Raw genomic sequence first — 20,080 nt, forward strand, 5'->3', positions numbered from 1 at the left:
ATACGAAAGGTTATCGTGGATCGTTTAGCTCATGGGCTTCCTAACCTAGGTCGGCCAAGTCGTGCTGCAAGACGAGTAATTGAATCCTCGCACAATAAGGAGTCTCAGCAAGATATAGATATTGATAACCCAGAAGTGAATGCGGCTTGATAAAGGACCGGGTTCATAGTCATAGTGAAAATAGGATTGGTCGAGATAGTGTTTGGTTAGAATAAGGAGTCCTAATCCGAGTAGGGATATAACTCGATCTAGAGAAGACCTGATGCTATAAATAGAGGAGGTTGTGCATCATTCAAACCCCCTTCAATTCAACACACAACTGCCCTGCGCAAATTCTCTCAACAACCATGAGACTTTTTCCTTTTCTTTTTTCTCCGACACACCTTCAGTTTGGATAAACAGCACTGTGAAGGCAACCGGTGATATCTTCAGTCGACATAGATAGTGTTGTCACCGTAGAACCAGCTGGTCTCGCAGCATCTTCAGTCGACATAGATAGCACTGCGTCGAGAGTGACCAGTTATCTATCCAAGTCTCGGTCGAAAAGGATTCCCGAATCCTTATTGGTTGAGGTCATCTCATTAGCTTTCTCGACAAAGTGAGGTGTTACAGTTTATTAGGCTTGGCACATTGCATGCCGAGTTAGTTTATGATTGGATACTCTCAAGTAGGATTTAAAGTTCGGCATTCTGACTGCTGAACCACGTTTATTGTTAAGACATATATCCGCTTTGAGTATTTGTGCCCTTACACTTTGGTGTTGATTTACTCTGACGAATACCATCACTGTGACCGAATCCGACAATGACGATTTGTGAGCTTCGTAAGAATAGTAGTCTTGTCTTCAGGTTCAAGAACCCAAGAGGCCGAAACGTGTTCCTTCCTCGGTCGCAATCGCAAGACGTAGAAGTCGGCCGTGCACTCATCACAACATCATCATATTTTACTCCTCGGCCGAGCTTGGCCAACGAGTTGGCAGGTCCCGCATTCAACCGAAAGACGTAGTTAGCTCATAGATTACTCGACCTGCGCGCCACGTAGGCTTGGTAGTTTTTAGGGTCAACAATAGTATATTGTAATGTCATCACTTGATTTTCACCATGGAACTTAAGGTACAAATATTTAGGTGCATTTGACTAGATACTATGATTTAGGTGCATTCATATACCGCATTCATGTAGGTACTATGATTTAGGTGCATTCCTGAAGGTACTATGAGAGTTCGTTTTAATCAGTGTGGAATTGGTTTTGAATACGATCTGTTGCTCTAATTTTGTAGGTTTACTGAGGCCTAAGCAGAGCCGGAGAACTACAAGGGATGATTCCGATGCCTGTGCGCCTTGCTTTTGTATTTTTGGATGCCTCTTAGTTGTGAGGTTTTAGGCAATTGGTGGTTTTTTTTTTTTTTTTTTAAATTTATTTATTTATTATTTAAAATCAGATTTTAGGGAAGTGGGATTTCTGGGTCGATTTGAAGAACGAATGTTTTTAAATTGGATAGAATGCTGTGGTACTCATCCTCTTTGATTAAATAATACCGTAATTTTCACTTATCCGGATGAGAATGGTATCGGTGCAGGCTTGGATGCCTTAGGTAGGAGAGTAATATTCATCCATCTCATTCGCATATATTTTCATTTGAAAGAATTATTACTGTCTAATTATTATTTAATTGGTACTTTTTGTTGTGAAGTAATATGTGCATTATTGTTATTCCGTATTCGATATATGTTGTGTAAGATTTTGTTATATGATATATGGTGTAATCGTTATAATTTTATTTTATTTTCTATCATATCTTGGATGTAGAATTTATTTCTATAGTTAAGATATAGTTTACACTCTTAACTCATAAATAGTTTTTATTCGCGGGTCAGGAAGTGACATGATAAGATAGCAACACTAAGGATGTTAAGAAATTGGTAGTAGAATAAGTGATTCAACTCCTTATATGTCTTTTTAAGGTTGCTTAACTTTTTGATTGGGATAATTCTTGAGAATGTGAAGAATTATTGCACATCAGGCTTTAGATAATTAGGGGCGGGTCACTTTATTTTTTTCACAAAACTTTTGACATACGTTTTTTCACAGCCTACTTTATAATGTATTTAACGATCTAAATCGTATATCTTTTTGAACCGTCTATGATATGATTTTTTAGGGGTTCTTTTGCTCGTCAGCGGTTTCTTTTGCATTTTACAAAAAATTGTCTATAACTTAAAAAAAATATTATGTTTATTCAAATTCTTATTCCGTCAGCCAATACTATCACCTAAAAAAAACTTAAATCTTGTTTGTTTCTGAATGAGGCTCAATGCTTGCATGTTTGTAATACATACTTTTTAAATGACATGTTCTTCGTTCGTATTTTCCTTTGTTTTAAGTCAAGTTAAGAAAAAACTTTTGAAACTATGAACTTATTTTTTACTGAAAATATGACTTTAGTCCTTGGAATTCAATTTTCTTCACATAAAACCCAACGTAAATTTTTTGCTCAAATAAAACTCATTAACTAGACTCCATATAAGCAAATTCATTAATTATGTTTGACTTTACCCATTTAAAATTTTTTGGATGCCCAAAACACCCTTATTGAATGTTTAATGTACACAATTAATTCTATGCAAATTGTAAAGGAGAATTAATGATTTTACAAAAATAATATTTTGCATATAAATGTAGGGATTTGTTGGTTAGTTTGGCTCTCGAATTCCAATTTACCATTACAACATGTCCATATTATATATAGGTAATTATTGTACTTTAAAATATATAAAAAAATTGTTGTCAAAGTAAAAATATATAAATTAAAGGAGATAAAAATTGCAGGTAAATTAATTTTAGGACAAAGAAAAAGAAAAGAACCAACTATAGGTAAATTATTTACATATACAGTCTAGATATTTGATTCACATAAAAAATGTATGTAAATCACGTGTGCATAATTTACCTACCATTATTGAAATTTACCTACTTGCATAATTTACCCACTATTATATTAATTTACCTACTTGTATAATTTAGGAAAAATGCCAACAAAACATGAGAATATTATTTGCATATATCATAGGTAAATTGCTTAAAGAAATATGAGAATATTTTGTTTATATATTGTAGGTAAATTACAATATATAGGGCGATATTATTTATATAGGTAAAGTAGAGATGTTTAACTATTATATATAAGGAGAATAATTACACCGAATAATAATGTAGTCCTTATTTAAAGTAATGCACTAGATTGTTGTAGAAATTAAAAATAAATAAATAGAAAAAACGTCAGGATGATTAATTAGATTTTAAGGCCCTTGATTGAAGCTAATTCTCAAGTGTGGGTTGTGGCAAAAATTGTAAATAATTTGTATTAGTAGGTTACTTATATTCTTATGTGGTAGTTTATTTGACTTTTGCGTTTTTGTTGGATGTTTAATTATATGTGGGTTTATGTTTAGAAATTATGATTTTTCAGGACCAATATCTAATGAACCCTATTTTGTATACAATGAGATTAAGGGAGGAGATTTAAACTAAGTCATACATCAAATCATTATTAAATACCGGAGGCGTAATCTTTAAGATTGATTAGTCTTGGCATCTTTGAAAAACAAAAGGAAGAAATTTTACCAAAAAATATGTGAAAGAAAAAAACCATGGGCGGCAGAAAAAGGTAATCCAAAACCATAATTAGCTTCCCAACTTCGACCAACGAACAAAGGGGCATTCTAGTCATTCCACACCTAAATCCCAACCATTTTCCTCAGAAATTACCTTTTTCAGGCGGGCCCACCAATCTTTTGCCCGTCCAGAAAATCTGATATTTCCTCCAATAACAGGAGGCAGATTGTCTGCCTCTTGTAACCATATCCTTCTCATTCCTTCTTATTTGTACGGTCACGATTAAGTTATATTAATATTTTATATTAATTTTTTAATAAAAATAATAAGAGCAAAAACAATATGAATATAAAATATTAACGTGATTTAATCGTGATCGCATAAATAAAAGGAGATAAGAAGAGCACGGTAACAAGAGGGTAGACAATCTGCCTCCCTAATAACAAGGCCTTGACTGGTTGATCTCCTTAAATCAGCCACCAACTCCTCAATCGTCACCGCATATCCAACCGTTCAAATTGACAAGACAAATCCAGCCACAAGATCATGAAAAGATCCAACGGCTGAGATAAAAGCACTAGAACCTTCTCCTTCTGACTGCTTTACCTATCAGCTTATTTGAATGTACTTTTAAAATGATTGAAAGCGTTTTTAATAAAAATATTTTTAAAATCAATTTTTAATAAAGATACAAGTAAATTTAAAAAAAAAATTAAAATGCTTCTTAGAAGAAGCATATAACTAATATTTCTTACAAAAAGCAATTTAAATACTTTTAAAACTTAAAAATATTTTATTTAAAAACGTTTTTAATTATTTTAAGACCATCTCCAACCCTTGGGCTAAAAGCCAAATTTTTTAGTCCGGGAAATTTAGCTTTTAGCCCAGAAACATCTTTTCTGCTCCAACCCTTCTACCCTAAAATTTTAGCCCGGAATTATTAAAGAATGAAATTAGCCTAAATTTTTTTCTTAAATCAATTTTTTTTTAAATAAATATGTAGATTATTGTAAATTAATTTTATGAACATTTTAATCTAAAAAAATTTAAATTCCGATAAACATTTCGCATTTAGCCCGGGGGGAAAGCTGTGGGGTATTTGGCCCAGAAATAGCATTTGGCATTTAGCCTAAAATTTTAGCATGGGTTGGAGAGTGTTTGGGGGGGTAATTTAGCTTTTAGCCCAGGGTAATGGGATTTATTTGATCTTATAATGGGATTTATTTGATCTTATAATTTTGTTTTTAATTTTGTGTGCAGTTGGCTGGTGTTGTCGCTGTTGAGATTAATGGTGGGCCTGATGTCCCATTCCACCCAGGAAGGACGGTCAGTAAGTCTTGATTTTCTCCGAATGTTTTGGTTGGAGCCTGTAAATTTGATTAATTACCATGAATATTTTGAGTGAATTACCTTGGATATGTCATATATCAAATCTTGCTTTGCATTTGAATTCTTGTTTGTGATATTTAGGCCATCTCCAATCGAATAAGGACCAGAGGGCTAGTTTTATCCTATAGCCTTTCAAGAAATTAATATTTTAATGAACAATGCAGGACCATATTTCTTACCATCTCCAATTGAGGGGCCAGAGGGCCATAGGCCAAATATAGCTCTGCGACAAAAAATCATACTTCAACCGAGGGGTCAAACGGCCATAGGCCAAACATAGCTCTGCGACAAAAAATCATCTCCAACCGAGAGTGCCAAAGCGCCAAAAATAATTTATTATTTAAATTTAAAAACTACAACTTATATATTTCAAATCAAATGTGAGAGGTTTTATTTAGAGTATAAAAACAAAATGGAGGTGAAGAAATGAGCTTTGGAAACAGGCCTATAATAGTGGGTGCGAGAGTACCACATGGCCACGGAAGAGAATTGAGCAAGCAAACATGCTTATAAAAGGAACACTCTAACATTGAACTAACCATACATTTTTGGGCCTATAATTAAATATTTTATAAAAAAATTTGGCCCCAAAAAAAAAAGAAAGAATTCAAATCATTTTAACTAATGTCAGCATGACGTCAGTTAGCCGTTGGTTTCAAATTTATGGCCCAGCCTGGGGCTAGCTGGCTGGCTCCTTTGGGCTAGATGGTTGGTCCTTTGGCCCTTTTTTGTCCCGTGGGGCCCACGAGCCCGTTGGCCTAGCACTTGGTTGGAGACAGTTTTCAGGCTATTTTTGGCTCTCTGGACCATTCAGTTGGAGATTACCTTAGATCTTTGATGTGTTTTTGTTTGGTCACTTGAAAATCTTGTTATCTTTTTGCTTCTGGTGTATTCATTTATTCAAATGTGTTCGAGGTAGAAAGTTGTATTGCATTTGACAGTTATCTCTTTTCAATGATTTCGTTAAAAGAGATTGCAATTTGTCTTCTTAGTCGGATTAATCATGTTTGCCTGAATGCGCCTCCATGATTCAATCGGTCAGTCCAGGTTATCCTCATTTCCAGAAACTGAGCTCATTAATCATTGGTCTCGGGCTTTCCGATGGACATTATGTATTCTGTTTTGCTTATTTGTGAATGTTTTGGATTTTATTTTCTTTTTCAAATTGATGCGTTTGTTTTGTAACTTTTGTTTGTGACATTTTTCAGTTTGTAACTTAAGCATGGACTAGTTGTATTGATATTCTTGTTGTTGTGCCAGGATGCCCCCGAGCCACCACCAGAGGGCCTTCTTCCTGATGCTACCAAGGGTAAATATATATTGTTGAAAACACTGCACAAAAATAAAGGACCAGGAACGAGATTACCAGGAAACTTGAACAACCAAAAGAAACACAGAAATATCTTGGGTTGAGTCGCGGACAATGTCGCTTTCTTTAAGACGTTTCGCGGCTCTGCCCAAGGTGTGCAAGCAGTCTCAAATGCCACGCCGTCCCCAAGATAAAACAGCCCAGAGTCACAACTGAACAGATCTTTCTTTGCACTGAGAAAGATCTAATGCTTTCACCCACTCTACTGCTCAGTGTTCACAAAGTATTTTTTGTTGGTCATCTACTCAAAACTAGAACCCTAGCACTTTAAATACTACTTAGAGATATTAACGTTGAGATAGTTGAGAAAAAAATGCTCACAAAATCCGGCCAAGAAAACAGGGAAACAATATCAGATTGTTGAGATAGACTAGGTCTTCAAAACTTTCTGTTGAGAAAAGATTCTCCTTAAAACTAGGAAACCAACGTTAACCTAATTGACTAATTCCAAGTTTTAAATAAACATGCAAACCCTAACATATATTTTGACATGATCTTATCTCAATTGTTTTAGTTTATGCTTCTCTTGGATTGTAGGCGAGGATGTTTTGTCTAGACTGAGTTAAAAATTACTGTTGAATTGCTGTAGGTAATGACCATTTGAGGGATGTCTTCTGCAAAACCATGGGCCTCAGCGACAAGGATATTGTTGCTCTCTCCGGTGGTCACACCCTGGTACGTTAACTTTTATTCTCTTGATTTCTTTTCTGAAAACTGTGCCAGGTTATGTAGTCGGTCGGAAATCCGTTGTTATTTGGTCAATGACAATACTGATTTCTATTTGTGCAATGGCAATATGGTATGTTGCAGGGAAGGTGCCACAAGGAGCGATCTGGATTTGAAGGACCTTGGACTCCCAACCCCCTTATCTTTGACAACTCCTACTTCAAGTAAGTCCCGTTTCCCTGCTATGTTTACTCAATATGTCTAGTTGCATTGTGAATTTGAGCTACACAAATAATATCTAATGGTATTCGAATATGTAGGGTGCTTCTTGGTGGAGACCAGGAAGGTCTTCTAATGCTTCCAAACTGACAAGGCTCTTCTGGATGACCCTGTCTTCCGCCCTCTTGTGGAAAAATATGCTGCGGTGCGTGTCTTCAGTAGACTTTTTCTTCCGTGTGCTTATTCATCACCTACGTGCAATTACTCATTGTTAAATTTATCCTTTTGTCTTTCAGGATGAAGATGCTTTCTTTGATGACTATGCTGAATCTCACATGAAGCTCTCTGAGCTTGGGTAATTTTTGAATTACAATATTTTTCACGAGCAGTTCTGGTTTCTTCAATGTTGTAGTCAGCGTGGAATTGGTTTTGAATACGATTTGTTGCTCTAAGTTTTTAGGTTTGCTGAGGCCTAAGCAGAGCCGGAGAACTACAAGGGATGATGTCGATGCCTGTGCGCCTTGCTTTTGTATTTTTGGATGCCTCTTAGTTGTTGTTGTGAGGTTTTAGGCAGTTGGTTTTTTTTTTTTTTTTTTTCTATCAAGTTTTGGCGAGAATCAAATCTAAAACTTCATACTTATAAGTGAAAAGAAATATCACTAGATTGTAGTACTAATTGAAACATTGTACCCGGTATTACTACTATGTTTCAATCGACTTTGAAAGAAAGGCACCGGAAGGGCTTTCATAATTTGGAACCAATTAGACCATAACAAGTAAATAGATAGCCTTGTCGAACAGAAAACTCCTAAAATGTTCTCGTGTCAACATATAATTGTAGTGTTATCTTCTCTACTTCATTGAAAGAAAGAAAAAAGTACTGGAAGTTGCATTTTCCACGTACTTTGCCAACTTCTTGGTCTAGTTGATGAGAAAAATTTAGGGTAAATTACATAAAACTACCTCAATTATCGGTGTCATGACACTTTCATACCTCATCTTTTAAAATTGACAATGTCATACCTCATCTTACGAATTTGTGAAAATGTTAGACCTCCGTTAGTTTTTTCTGTTAATTTATGTGTTAAGTGTTGACTTGGCTAGAATAGGGGGCCACTCACTAATACAACTGGATTAAAATATAATTAAATATTCAAAAAATAAAAATAAATTATTATTTTTATATAAAATTGTGGGCTCCACCTCTACAATCCTTCCCCACCCGTCCCCCTAACCTATCTCCACCACTCTCTCCCTCTCTCTCTCGCCTATCTCTCTTCTCTCCCTGCAACCTGCATCCCTAAAATCCAAAAACCCAGAAACCCTTCCCACCCGTCCCCCCTAACCTTCCTCCACCACCCACCCTCTCTTTCTCCTCTCACTCTCTTGCCTTTCTTCTCTTTCTATGGGCAACATGCATCCCCAAAACCCATTACAAATCTAAAAACCCAAAATGTCATCAAACCTCCCAAATCTCGAGAAGGTGGCCTTGTTCGACTTCAACCTCACCTTTCCTATCCAGATGGTGCAGGGATTAAAGAGAGATGAAGTGTCTATGATTTGGGGTTAGGGATTAGAGAGAGAGAAGGAGTTTCTCTAATTTGGGGGTGGGCTCGAGTGGGGAGAAGGGGTGTGTCTGATTTGGGAATGAGCTCAGGTGGGGAAGACGAACTGGGTTTTTTTTTTTTTTTTTTTTTTTTTTTTGTACATGAACAGGGACCAGCTCGAAAAGCTGCGGGGGAAGCCATCATCGGCCTCCTTGCCATCAAAGAGGCTGGGTGGTGGAGGAAGGTTGGGGGGTGGGGACAGGTGGGAATGGTTCCTGGGTTTTGGGATTTTAGGGATGTAGGTTGCAGGGAGAGAAAAGAGATAGAGGTGAGAGAGAGAGAGAAAGAGAGGAGAGAGAGAGAGAGGGTGGTGGAGGTAGGTTGGAGGGGGAACGGATGGGAAAGGATTTGTAGAGGTGGAAGTTGCCGGAGCTCCACACTGGAAGCTGAGTTGGAGTTCGAGAGAGCTCAATCCCTCGACATTAATGGCAAAGCATACGGGGTGCCTCGATGCAACGTGCAATGCCACATGTGAGTTCCCTATGTCCCAAAAGTTCAACATTCAGACTTTTGGAAGTTGGTTCGGTCGAATTAGAGAGGAAATGAGGTGGTTTACTTCTTGGAGCTTGATAGAGAGAGAGTCGAGAGCTTAGAGAGAGAGAAAGGTTGCAGAAAATGAAAGAAGAGAGAGAGAGAGAGTTTTGGAGTGTTCACGGGGGAAAAGGAAAAAAAGAAAGAAAAGGGGAAGAAAAGAGAATGGGCCGGGTTTCAACACAATATACACTTGTCCCACAATTTTATATAAAAAAATAATTTATTTTTAATTTTTGAATATTTAATTATTAAAAATATATTTAATTATATTTTAATCCAGTTGGATTAGTGAGTGGACCCCGCCTCTAACCACGTTAGTACTTAACAGATAAATTAACAGAAAAACTGACGAATGTTTGACATTGGCACAAATTCATAAGATGAGGTATGACATTGTCAATTTTAAAAGATGAGGTATGAAAGTGTCGTGACATCAATAGTTGAGGTAGTGTTTTGTCATTTACCCAAAAATTTATGTAGCACAAGTACATCGCAACGGGGTGTTTCTTGTCAATGAAACAAAAAAATGTCGATAAAAACTACACAAATTACATGTGTTTATTTTGTTGGCACAAGCTGTTATTGTACCATTTTATTTGTGTCATGTAAGTATTTTTCATTCGTTATTGTATTATTGTAGTACTGTTGTACATGTAAGCTCTCTTAGTTGATTAGTGTGGCTTGAACTTCAAGCTTTTTTTTTTGGGTAGCTAGGGGGTGGTTTTCAATGAATTTGAATTCTCACAATGAGGATCTCGGAGATTCGTGAATCATATTCTTTCATCATACATCGTACGATCAGTAATCATTTTAAATATTTTTATTTAAAATTAAATACAAACAGTACCTGATAAAAATTGATCGCATGATGTTCGTTTAGAAATTCAAGAACCTCATCAAAAGATCTGGAGAGGATCGTGTTGGTTTTCAACAATGTCAAGCTGACTGGATAATGATACAGTTAAAAGTAGCTTGAGGCTGCCAAGGTTGACCAATGGACGGTCTCGTACAATCACTACTGCTTCTTGTTGGAGTGAACACTTTCTGGTTTGGGTCGGGCTGTACGTCTTCATACTTTTAATTTGGGCTGCAAAGTCAAACCTTTTCGGCAAGGAAGATCTCAACATCACATGATCGACAGGACTCGGCGGGTTGATAGGCCTTAGCATATGGCCTCGGCAAATCTCGACATTTCCACCATGTGCTTGACAAAATGCCTTATTGACAGACATAGCAGACACTGTATGAACTCGAAAAAATTTTGCACGTTGCCAACATTGTTTTTTTTTTTCAAAGAAAAGTTTTGAACTTTTATACTAAAAACCCATGTTGTATGATTCATGAATCTACCGTCGGAAGAGAAAGTTTGACATAACATTGTATTAATAACTTTAAGCGCCATGGTGACATCTTGAAAAGTGCATGTAAATATTTCCCCTTGTAAATGTTGTGTGACTGCTTCCTGTATCGAGTAGCGTAATACAAAACGCACACAGATTGGTAAGATTAAATCAAACTTATCCGATAGTGTAATGCGGTGACAATTTGGTCAAGGAATTTATTTTCCACATTACTATGGTAAAAGATAGAGAATTAGAATGTAAACCTTATGAATATTAATTAGAATGACAATTTTAAGTATAATTTTATTGATAATTTTTTTTTCAATATGATACATTCCTCATTGAATTTCATCCATAACTAGTAAAGTGTCCACCATCATACTATAATGTTTCCAAGACATGATACTTCACCAAACCATTGTGTTTACATGCACAAAGTATTCATACATATATGATTGGAGGTCACCAATCATAGAAAAGGAATCTCTTAGGATAATAAACAATGACTAATCTATTAATTTAATTAAGAGAACTTTAACAAAAAAACAATATTTTTACATTAAAAAGTCAATCATGATACTATTCACTTTACCCTTTAGTCATTTTCGTTAAAACTCAAAGTTTTCAAGCCATTTTCATTAGTTTTCATTTGAACTCAAGACTTCACTTACAAGTGAAAAGAAATATTACTAAATCGTAGTATTAAGTGATAAAGTTATAGTCTCATTGGTATACCTAAATAGTAAAGTTGGTGAATCAGGGAATATTGAATATATAAGAGAAGAATTAATACATATTCATTCTTGGATATATCAAGGAATTGCATATATTTTTTAGTAATGCTATTTTTATACCACATTTGTACAACCTTTCTAATAAAAGTAGAGTCAACAAACACATGTCAATTTCATTTATATTCGAGGGATGATACAAATACGGTAAGAATAGTATTGTCGTATATTTTGATCTCTTAACACCATTCATAGTAACTAGTAATTATCCTAAAAATTTAACTGTTCAAAAGTCCAGAGTATCCGAACACCATAAAAAGTTGTGTGTGTATGGAGGGGAGTCGCAATCGTTGATCGATACAAACTCCATGCATGCTTGCTTGGATCCATCTCAGAAAATACCTCATCGACTTGCATGCATAAATGTCAAGGTCAACTTTCCCCGTTTTCTGCGTTTATTTCAATCTTGACTGAAGAAAGATTTCTGAGGCTACGTGCCACTTTTAAGCATCGATCTCAACCTAACTAGGAGTCAAATAAAGCCCTAAATTATCCAGAGGATCCTCGTTGGATTCTCTTTGTGAAGATTATGGGGATCCTTCAATCACATCCGTTCATCGTACATTGTGCGGATATAAATTATTGTAAATTTTTTTTTATCTAAAATTGAATATAAACCGTACCTGATAAAAACTGGTAGCACGATATATAATGAACGAATGTGATTAAAGGATCCTCAGAATCCTCACAAAGAGAATCTGGCAAAGATGATCTCTTCTAAATTATAAGAGCAAAACAGTTTCAAGTTTTCTTCATATGTGGTGTAAAACTTTGTTTTCACTCTAGGTAATGGTTACATGAGCATATTGATAATACCATGTGATATGCTGATGTAAAGTTACGAATTCACTTAAATTATTACATACGAAATTGTAATTTAGAGTTCAGGATTCTATATTAGTAATTGTAAATGTACTGTAATTTTAGTTAATTTTAACTCCATGTTAATATACCACGTGATGAAAAATTCTTGTTATGTGGAGCAACCGACATGGCTAGCTGATTCTAGCCTTCAGTTATTTTAGAGTATTGTTTAGATTGATGGACTAACAGGAAGAGAAGCCCAACAAGAACAAAGAAGGAGGTTTTGCCCGAAGCCCATTACCTAAGCCCAAATATTCATTTCAACATTTATGAAGTACTCATCCATTTAATTAATGCAAAGGCTAGTGGCTTGAAAGAAGTGACACTTGATGGAAATCAACATACTCTCAGCCCAAAATCACTTTTTGGATGGCAGAGTATGTAAATTATTGATAAGTCACTACCCCTCAGTTGCTTTCGGGCAGGAACCAAGCTGCAAGCAGTTAGGCTATTTCACCTATAAAAGGAGGAAGAGGGTCCAGAGACAAAGACACTCAATCAATCAAACAAACAAATACACAAACTTTGCTCAAGCTAGATTTGCATACGAAGCTATAGTCAGCCCCCCATCTCAATCATTTTTCAAGATCAGCCCTCACAAAAGCCATATTTTATCTAGTTTAATAGTTCACCTGCTCACCAAGTAGTATCAATTTCTCTTGTAACTTTATTTGTCATCTATTCTCCCTTGAAACCCTCAGACCCTGTAGTGGCCAAGAAAAGAAACTGCGAAAGGTCCAGCCTTACCCGACAAGGTTTAATCTTGCCCGACAAGGTTTAATCTTGCCCGATTCCTTTAATTTTGTTTTCTACTTAATAGATCTAGTGTTGTAATGAATTCCCTAGTATGTATTCAAATCATTTTAGGTCTTTTAATGACTGCCCTCCCACTTCCGATGCCCTCTCATGCCCTCCTGTTTGTATGGTCACAGTTAAGCCACATCAACATTTTATATTAGTATTCATTTTTGTCTTATTATCTTTATAAAAAAAACAATATAAAATGTTGACGTGGCTTAACCATGATCACACAAAACAGAAGGGCACGGGAGGACACCGGAAGTGAGAGGGCAGACAATCTTTGTCCAGAGAATACCATCATTAGACCAAGTCTAGCTAGCTAGCTTGAGTCTTCAATATAGACTATAATTGATTGAGACTTTTTAAATCAAATAGAAGGGAATATCACAATGACCTCTTTGTTCAAATGGTCAAGTTTTTTAAAATGGATTTAGAAAGAGAGTTTGAAAACACTTTGACTTTTATGCTTGGAAAAGTGCCAATGCTTGCCTAATTCCTACCATTTGCCTTATCTAAAGATAGAACCCCAAGGATTTGGATCATCTCTTGAGCCCAAGGAGAGGATCCTCCTGATCAAGGATTGTGGGCTGTTGGATTTTTATCCAACGGCTACAAATAGATTCCTTTAAAGTTATATTAATTATTGGATTTTCATCTAACGGCCCACAGTTCTTGGTCAGGAGGATCTTCTCCTTGGGCTCAGGAGAGGATCCAAATCCAAACCCCAACCCCTAAAAATATAATTAAAGTACCTCTTAGTACTATGGTCTAGTAGTATTTATTTCCACATGTAAGTGAGAGTCTTAGATCTCATAGATGGCGAATTCGATACCAAATTAGGTTGTCCATTGTGGATTTAGCCGAACTCCCCCTCTCTTTAGTGTAAAATATATCGTTGTACTAAAAAAAAATCTAATTAAAGTACAAATCAAGCCAAAGTAAATTACTCACCATGAATTTAAGCATGTAGCTTCATGATCTGCATATCTTCCCCCCAAAAAAAACAAAAAAATAAGAAAAAAAAAATGATGCTACATGCTTGGTATGAATCTGATAATTGATTTTTTTTTTAAATAAAATAAAGGGAAAAGAAAAAATAAATTCATTCCTCCTTTTCCATTCCTTTTTATACCAGATAATATAAAAAAAAAAAAAAACCAAATTACTTTGACCAAATCTGTTTGCTTACACTTCTTCTAACCTAATTTTCTATGTGATTAGTAGTAGTGACATGGGAATATGGGTAAGAAGTTTCCTCATGAAATCAACTTCCTTGAATGAAGAATTCTGCAAACCCTAGTCCAACAAGTTTACCAAAACCAAAATCCTAAAATCTTCCAAGAAAGTCGGTTTTTATAAATGATAAACTTTTAAGTTCAGAATAGTTCACCATCACTATTTCTGTTGTCTAAAAATTAATTAAAATGAGATTTATCATAAAAGGGTACAATAAGCTATCCTCTAATAATAAATCACATACGTCCAATGAGCTATCCTCTAATAATAAATCTCACTTGTGGTACGTGGAATGGAGGGACTTGGATTCTCTGCCCTCCAATTTTGGTACCCTCCCTGTGCCCTCCTGTTTTTGTGGTCACGGTTAAGCCACGTCAACATTTTATATTAATATTTCTTTTTATTTTATTATTTTTATAAAAAAATAATATAAAATATTAACGTGGCTTAACCGTGACCACATAAAACAGGAGGGCACGGGGAGGGCACCGAAATGGGAGGGCAGAGAATCCAAGTCCGGAATGGAGAGGGGGGGGGGCCTTCGGGAATAATTGGCTGAAAAACGTGTTCTTAAAAGTTGACTTTCTTGTGAGAGATTGTTTTCCTTACGCACAACACGCAAATTCTTTCGTTGTCATCTTTCGAATCTTGTCCTTGTGTGGTTACACGTGGCTTGGCTCATTTCAGTAAAACTCTTATCCTGTTCTTGTCAATGCCAATGGACAAGTAAGCAAGTGATTTGTTTATCTTTCTTTCCTCTTCTTAAAAGTTGACTTGTTTTTTTAGGAGATATTATTTTATAAATTAATCAAAATAAAGACAGAAGAAATGCACCAACGTCTTCAATCTCTCTCTCCCAACATACAAAAATTCTTCAAAAACTAAACATTCTTTAAAATAGTTCTAAAACATCAAGCTACACATAAAACGCTGTTGCAGTGAGTCTCGGTAAAAATACTTTTTTAAGAAAAATTACTTGGAGTAGGATAAAAATAACGCCATCTACTAAACTCTTCAAATTTTGAATCTAAATTTAAAGACTGTTGATGCAAAAATTTCCACAAATTAATATATTTTGAGCATCATTGTAGTCCTGTAGATGCCTCAAATTTCCATAAATATATTTTGATAATTCAACGATTTTAATCTAAGTGATTTTTTTTTTTTTTTGTAAAGACTATCTTAATTTGAACGATCATGATCTAAAAGATGATGAATAGTTAGAATTATGAGGTACGTACGTTTGTAGTTGACCCAAATAAGTGGTTAATGCTTGAATGTTGAATGCTAAAAGTTTAAAACCGTGTAAAGGTAATTATTTATACTAATTTTTCTTTACTAGGCTTCTAAATTCTAACTAATTATTATGTTATTTCTAAACTTTAAGTAATGAACCCTAGACCACGCATCTCTATTTTTAAGTTTAAGAAAATTTGTGGTTATCTAACATAATGGAGAGAGTATGTAAAACTTTACTATTAGACATTGTTCTAAAAATTTCCGACTAGCGCCGCCTTTGCCTGCCTAGGCGCTAGGTGACTGGCTACCGTCTTTATGAGTCTCTGGGCATTTGAAAATTTAGATAATGCGCCTAGACCTGCTTAGGTGGACACTAGGTTGTCTCGGCGCCCGCCTAGACCCGCTTAGGTGGACGCTAGCTTGTCTCGGCGCCCGCCTAAACCCGCCTAGGCATCCGTTTAAGTCGCAACCTTCACTTTGGTAGAAAATTGATAACTTTCATAGTGCATTTTATTTTGTCAATAAAATGTAAGAGACTTGTTGAATACTTGGACGAATACTCATTATATGCTTGTTCCCTATGTTTTAACATGTTCTAATACTTTATAATCTATATGTCTTTTTCTTTTGCAATTTATGTATTTAATACAATTATGTGTTTTTTAAAGTATAAATGGACATCCAACATATAATAAATTTATTTAAGTCTGCCTAATCCGCCTAGCTGCCTAGGCACTATCTAGCCGCCTAGCATTAGGTCCTAGCCTGCCAACCGACTAGTGTCTAGCGTTTTTTAGAACCTTGCTATTAAAAAAACATAATCACACATTGGGGTCGTAAGGCTTCACTAAAAGGAACTGAACTATAAAGCCCCCAAGAAAAATTGAGAGTTGAGATTCTATTTCATGCTTTCTACTCATATTAATTGTTCTCTAATTTTTGTTTCTCCATCATACATGTATACTACACAATTCTCGGATTTACTCATGAAAATTTTCTTTTTGAGATCAATTGTGAACCAATTACTTTGTTTGGATCAAAACGGTTAATTAACGTCTTCTTTAACCCATGCATCCTGAGTTCAAACATTTCTTCACTTGACGTAAGCTGTAAAAGAAATAATAACATCTCTTGCATTAAAAAAGAAATTCAAACAACTATTTCTCTGTACTTGAAAAAAAAAACACAAACCCAAATCCACAAACGCAGACGGTCCCTTGAAATACTCCAAAATGATGGCAGTTGAAAACTTTGAACGATTCTCATCCGTCCATCAGAGGCGGCCGAAATCCTAGCCCTCCGATCCTTTCCCCCAAACGCGTCCTCACAATTCTCTCTGGCGCGCATTCACGTCGCCTTCTTCTTCTTCTTCCTTCAACCAGCTTTAAATAGCGCTCCTCTCTCTTCTTCGTCAACTCCTCCACCGCCGAATCAACACATCAGCAGAAAATTTGTAGAGGGAGAAACTGAAGACTGCTGGAGAGAGAAAGTCGTGTCTGGGACTCCCAGAGTATTTCGAAATGGCAGACCTCGTTCCCACTAACGGCGATTTCGCGGCGGTCCCGTCCCACGGCGGCCAGTACATCCAGTACAACATCTTCGGCAATCTCTTCGAGATCACCAACAAGTACCGCCCTCCGATCATGCCGATCGGCCGCGGCGCATACGGCATCCTCTGGTACGTCGTTTTTTCCCGGAATCGATTTCTTCTTCTCGTTTTATTTTTTTTGCGATTTATGTTTTTGATCATCGGAGTTTCTTTCCAGCTCGGTTTTGAATTCGGAGACGAAGGAGATGGTGGCGATCAAGAAAATCGCCAACGCTTTCGACAATCACATGGACGCCAAGCGCACGCTCCGCGAGATTAAGCTGCTTCGCCATTTGGATCACGAAAATGTGAGATTAAATTGCTTTATAATTAATGCTAATTGATTGGATTTACTTCTAATTTCTTGTATTAATAAGAAAGTTGCCTTCTTTAGATTTTTATTATTTCTAGTTTTACATTTGTTGGTTAGAGATTCTAAATAGGGAGAATTACTGTATTTAATTCATTAGCTGAAGTAGAAGGTCTTGTAAAGATTTGGAGAATTTTGTAAGAATTACTTGCTAAAAGTAGAAACTTTACGATTGTCAAACAGGTCATAGCTATCAAGGATGTGATTCCTCCACCTCTAAGGAGAGAATTTTCAGATGTGTACATTGCCATGGAACTCATGGATACCGACCTGCATCAAATTATTCGCTCAAATCAGGGTTTATCGGAGGAGCATTGTCAGGTACTTGCTAGTGTTTACTTTTTGATTTCATCAACCAAGTTCCATTGGTAGTGAGTGAAATAAATGGTTGTATTATTTGAGGACTGATTGGTGTATGCTGGAATGCTTTGCAGTACTTCTTGTATCAGATTCTGCGAGGGCTGAAATACATACACTCGGCGAATGTTATTCACAGAGACTTGAAGCCTAGCAACCTCGTGTTGAATGCCAATTGCGATCTTAAGATATGTGATTTTGGCCTTGCTCGTCCGACTGCAGAAAACGAGTTATTGACAGAGTATGTTGTCACCAGATGGTACAGGGCACCTGAGCTTCTGTTGAGCTCTTCAGACTATACTGCTGCAATCGACGTGTGGTCTGTGGGTTGCATCTTTATGGAGCTTATGAATAGGAAGCCTTTGTTTCCAGGCAAAGATCATGTGCATCAGATGCGCCTATTGACAGAGGTAAGGTGAATTACAGACAATTAGAAATAAAATTTGAATTCGACATGACCCGACTTTGAGTCTTTGACTGCATTATTTAACAATCACAGTTTAGAAGAAATGAAATGTCACTTAAAGTACTCATTCGACATTTGTCACAATGAAGTTTTTAGAGTGGCTGCCGCACGTGCATTAAGTACATAGCAATAAAACCCATGATGTTGCAGTATTGAATGCTTCATTGAAATCATCTACGTATCTATAGTAGTTAGTTGAGTTCTACTTTCCGCTTTCATCCATGTTCGTACATGACTAAATTATTTAGCTATTTTTGGAAAGCAATATCTGCTGGATGAATACTAATACATACTTTTTATTTTCTATTATAGCTTCTTGGAACACCAACTGAGTCTGATCTTGGGTTCGTTCGGAATGAGGATGCTAGAAGATATATAAGGCAGCTCGCCCCGCTTCCCCGTCAGCCATTGGAGAGGCTTTTCCCACATGTTAATCCCATGGCCATTAATCTCATTGACAGAATGTTGACGTTTGATCCTACTAAAAGGATAACTGGTAATTTCTATTCCCATGTCAATGTTTTGGTGGTTCCGACAAAAATATATATAGAATGTTTGCTGCATTGAGGTCCTGAATGTGAGTTTTAATTGTGCAACTTGTGCTTCTGCAGTAGAACAAGCATTAGCCCATCCTTACCTGGAAAGACTACATGACATAGCTGATGAACCAATCTGCACTAAGCCGTTCTCCTTTGATTTCGAGCAACAACCCTTGGGAGAAGAGCAAATGAAAGATATGATTTACAGAGAGGCTATAGCACTCAATCCAGAGTATGCTTGATATGAAAAGCAGCATTAGCAGTTGGTTTATACATCTATAAAGTAGAAAGAGTTGCACTTCCATTGGTCTTTGATAAAAAAGGTTATTGTGACCCAAATGTTGCAATCATCAGTAGGCTGCTGATCAAGTAACCGCGATCGTCCTATTTCGTCCACATCGTTACTAAGGTGGGTTTGCTGTTCAACAATGATCGCACTTCGATTTTAATAGACCTCTATGTTATTTTTGAGGTCAGTTCCTCTTTGTTCTTTTCTTTTTGGCGGTTGAACTTGTATTCTATTTATCTTGTTTGTGTCTTTATTTTTTTGTTTGTTTTTTGCTGTACCAAACATGTATCATGTATAGCACGATTGTATTGATGGACCTAACTACGCTTCAATAAAATACCTTTATTCCTTGTGAGGCTAATTTGGGAGTTATCGATCTTTTCTTTGATGGATCAATTTTATGATTGCGACGTTCTACTGCTATTCAGTTCTTTTCTAGTTTGTTGTTCACCAAAAGGATAATTCTGTATCATTGATTAATATAGAGATTTTATATCACAATCTATGTTGTAACTTGTGGATTAATAATATCACCACGTGAAATTGTGACCGTCACACCCACAATTTACCCTCCCTCAAAATGTAGTAGTTGATCACTCATGGCTCATATCCATGGATTAGAGTTAAGAGTGGAGCAATGAGTTTCATACAAGATATTCTTTTAGAATTTTTTCTTTGATGGAAGATCCTCTCCTTGGTATTAATATGAATAATTAATTAATCAAAACTCATTTCATTTCAGTCATCCTTGCCGGCTTAATTTGTTCATCTTGTCACTACATTATCATTTCCAGCATT

The 20,080-nt window shown here is 36.1% G+C and overlaps 1 protein-coding gene and 1 pseudogene across 1 annotated transcript; both read left to right on the top strand.

Moving 5' to 3' along the window:
- The first annotated feature begins 804 nt into the window (after positions 1 to 804).
- Positions 805 to 7,846, top strand: LOC103422603 (L-ascorbate peroxidase 1, cytosolic-like; annotated as a pseudogene).
- Positions 7,847 to 16,849: 9,003 nt separating this feature from the next.
- On the top strand, positions 16,850 to 19,643 carry LOC103421892 (mitogen-activated protein kinase 3-like). Its single transcript, XM_008359942.4, has 6 exons — positions 16,850 to 17,351; positions 17,440 to 17,569; positions 17,815 to 17,952; positions 18,066 to 18,398; positions 18,767 to 18,950; positions 19,066 to 19,643. The coding sequence occupies exons 1-6, from the start codon at positions 17,194 to 17,196 to the stop codon at positions 19,233 to 19,235; spliced, it is 1,113 nt and encodes a 370-aa protein (XP_008358164.1). The 5' UTR covers positions 16,850 to 17,193; the 3' UTR covers positions 19,236 to 19,643.
- The last annotated feature ends 437 nt before the right edge of the window (positions 19,644 to 20,080 follow it).

This window comes from Malus domestica, chromosome 03 (genome assembly GCF_042453785.1).
Source record: "Malus domestica chromosome 03, GDT2T_hap1".
Classification (NCBI taxonomy): Eukaryota; Viridiplantae; Streptophyta; class Magnoliopsida; order Rosales; family Rosaceae; genus Malus; species Malus domestica.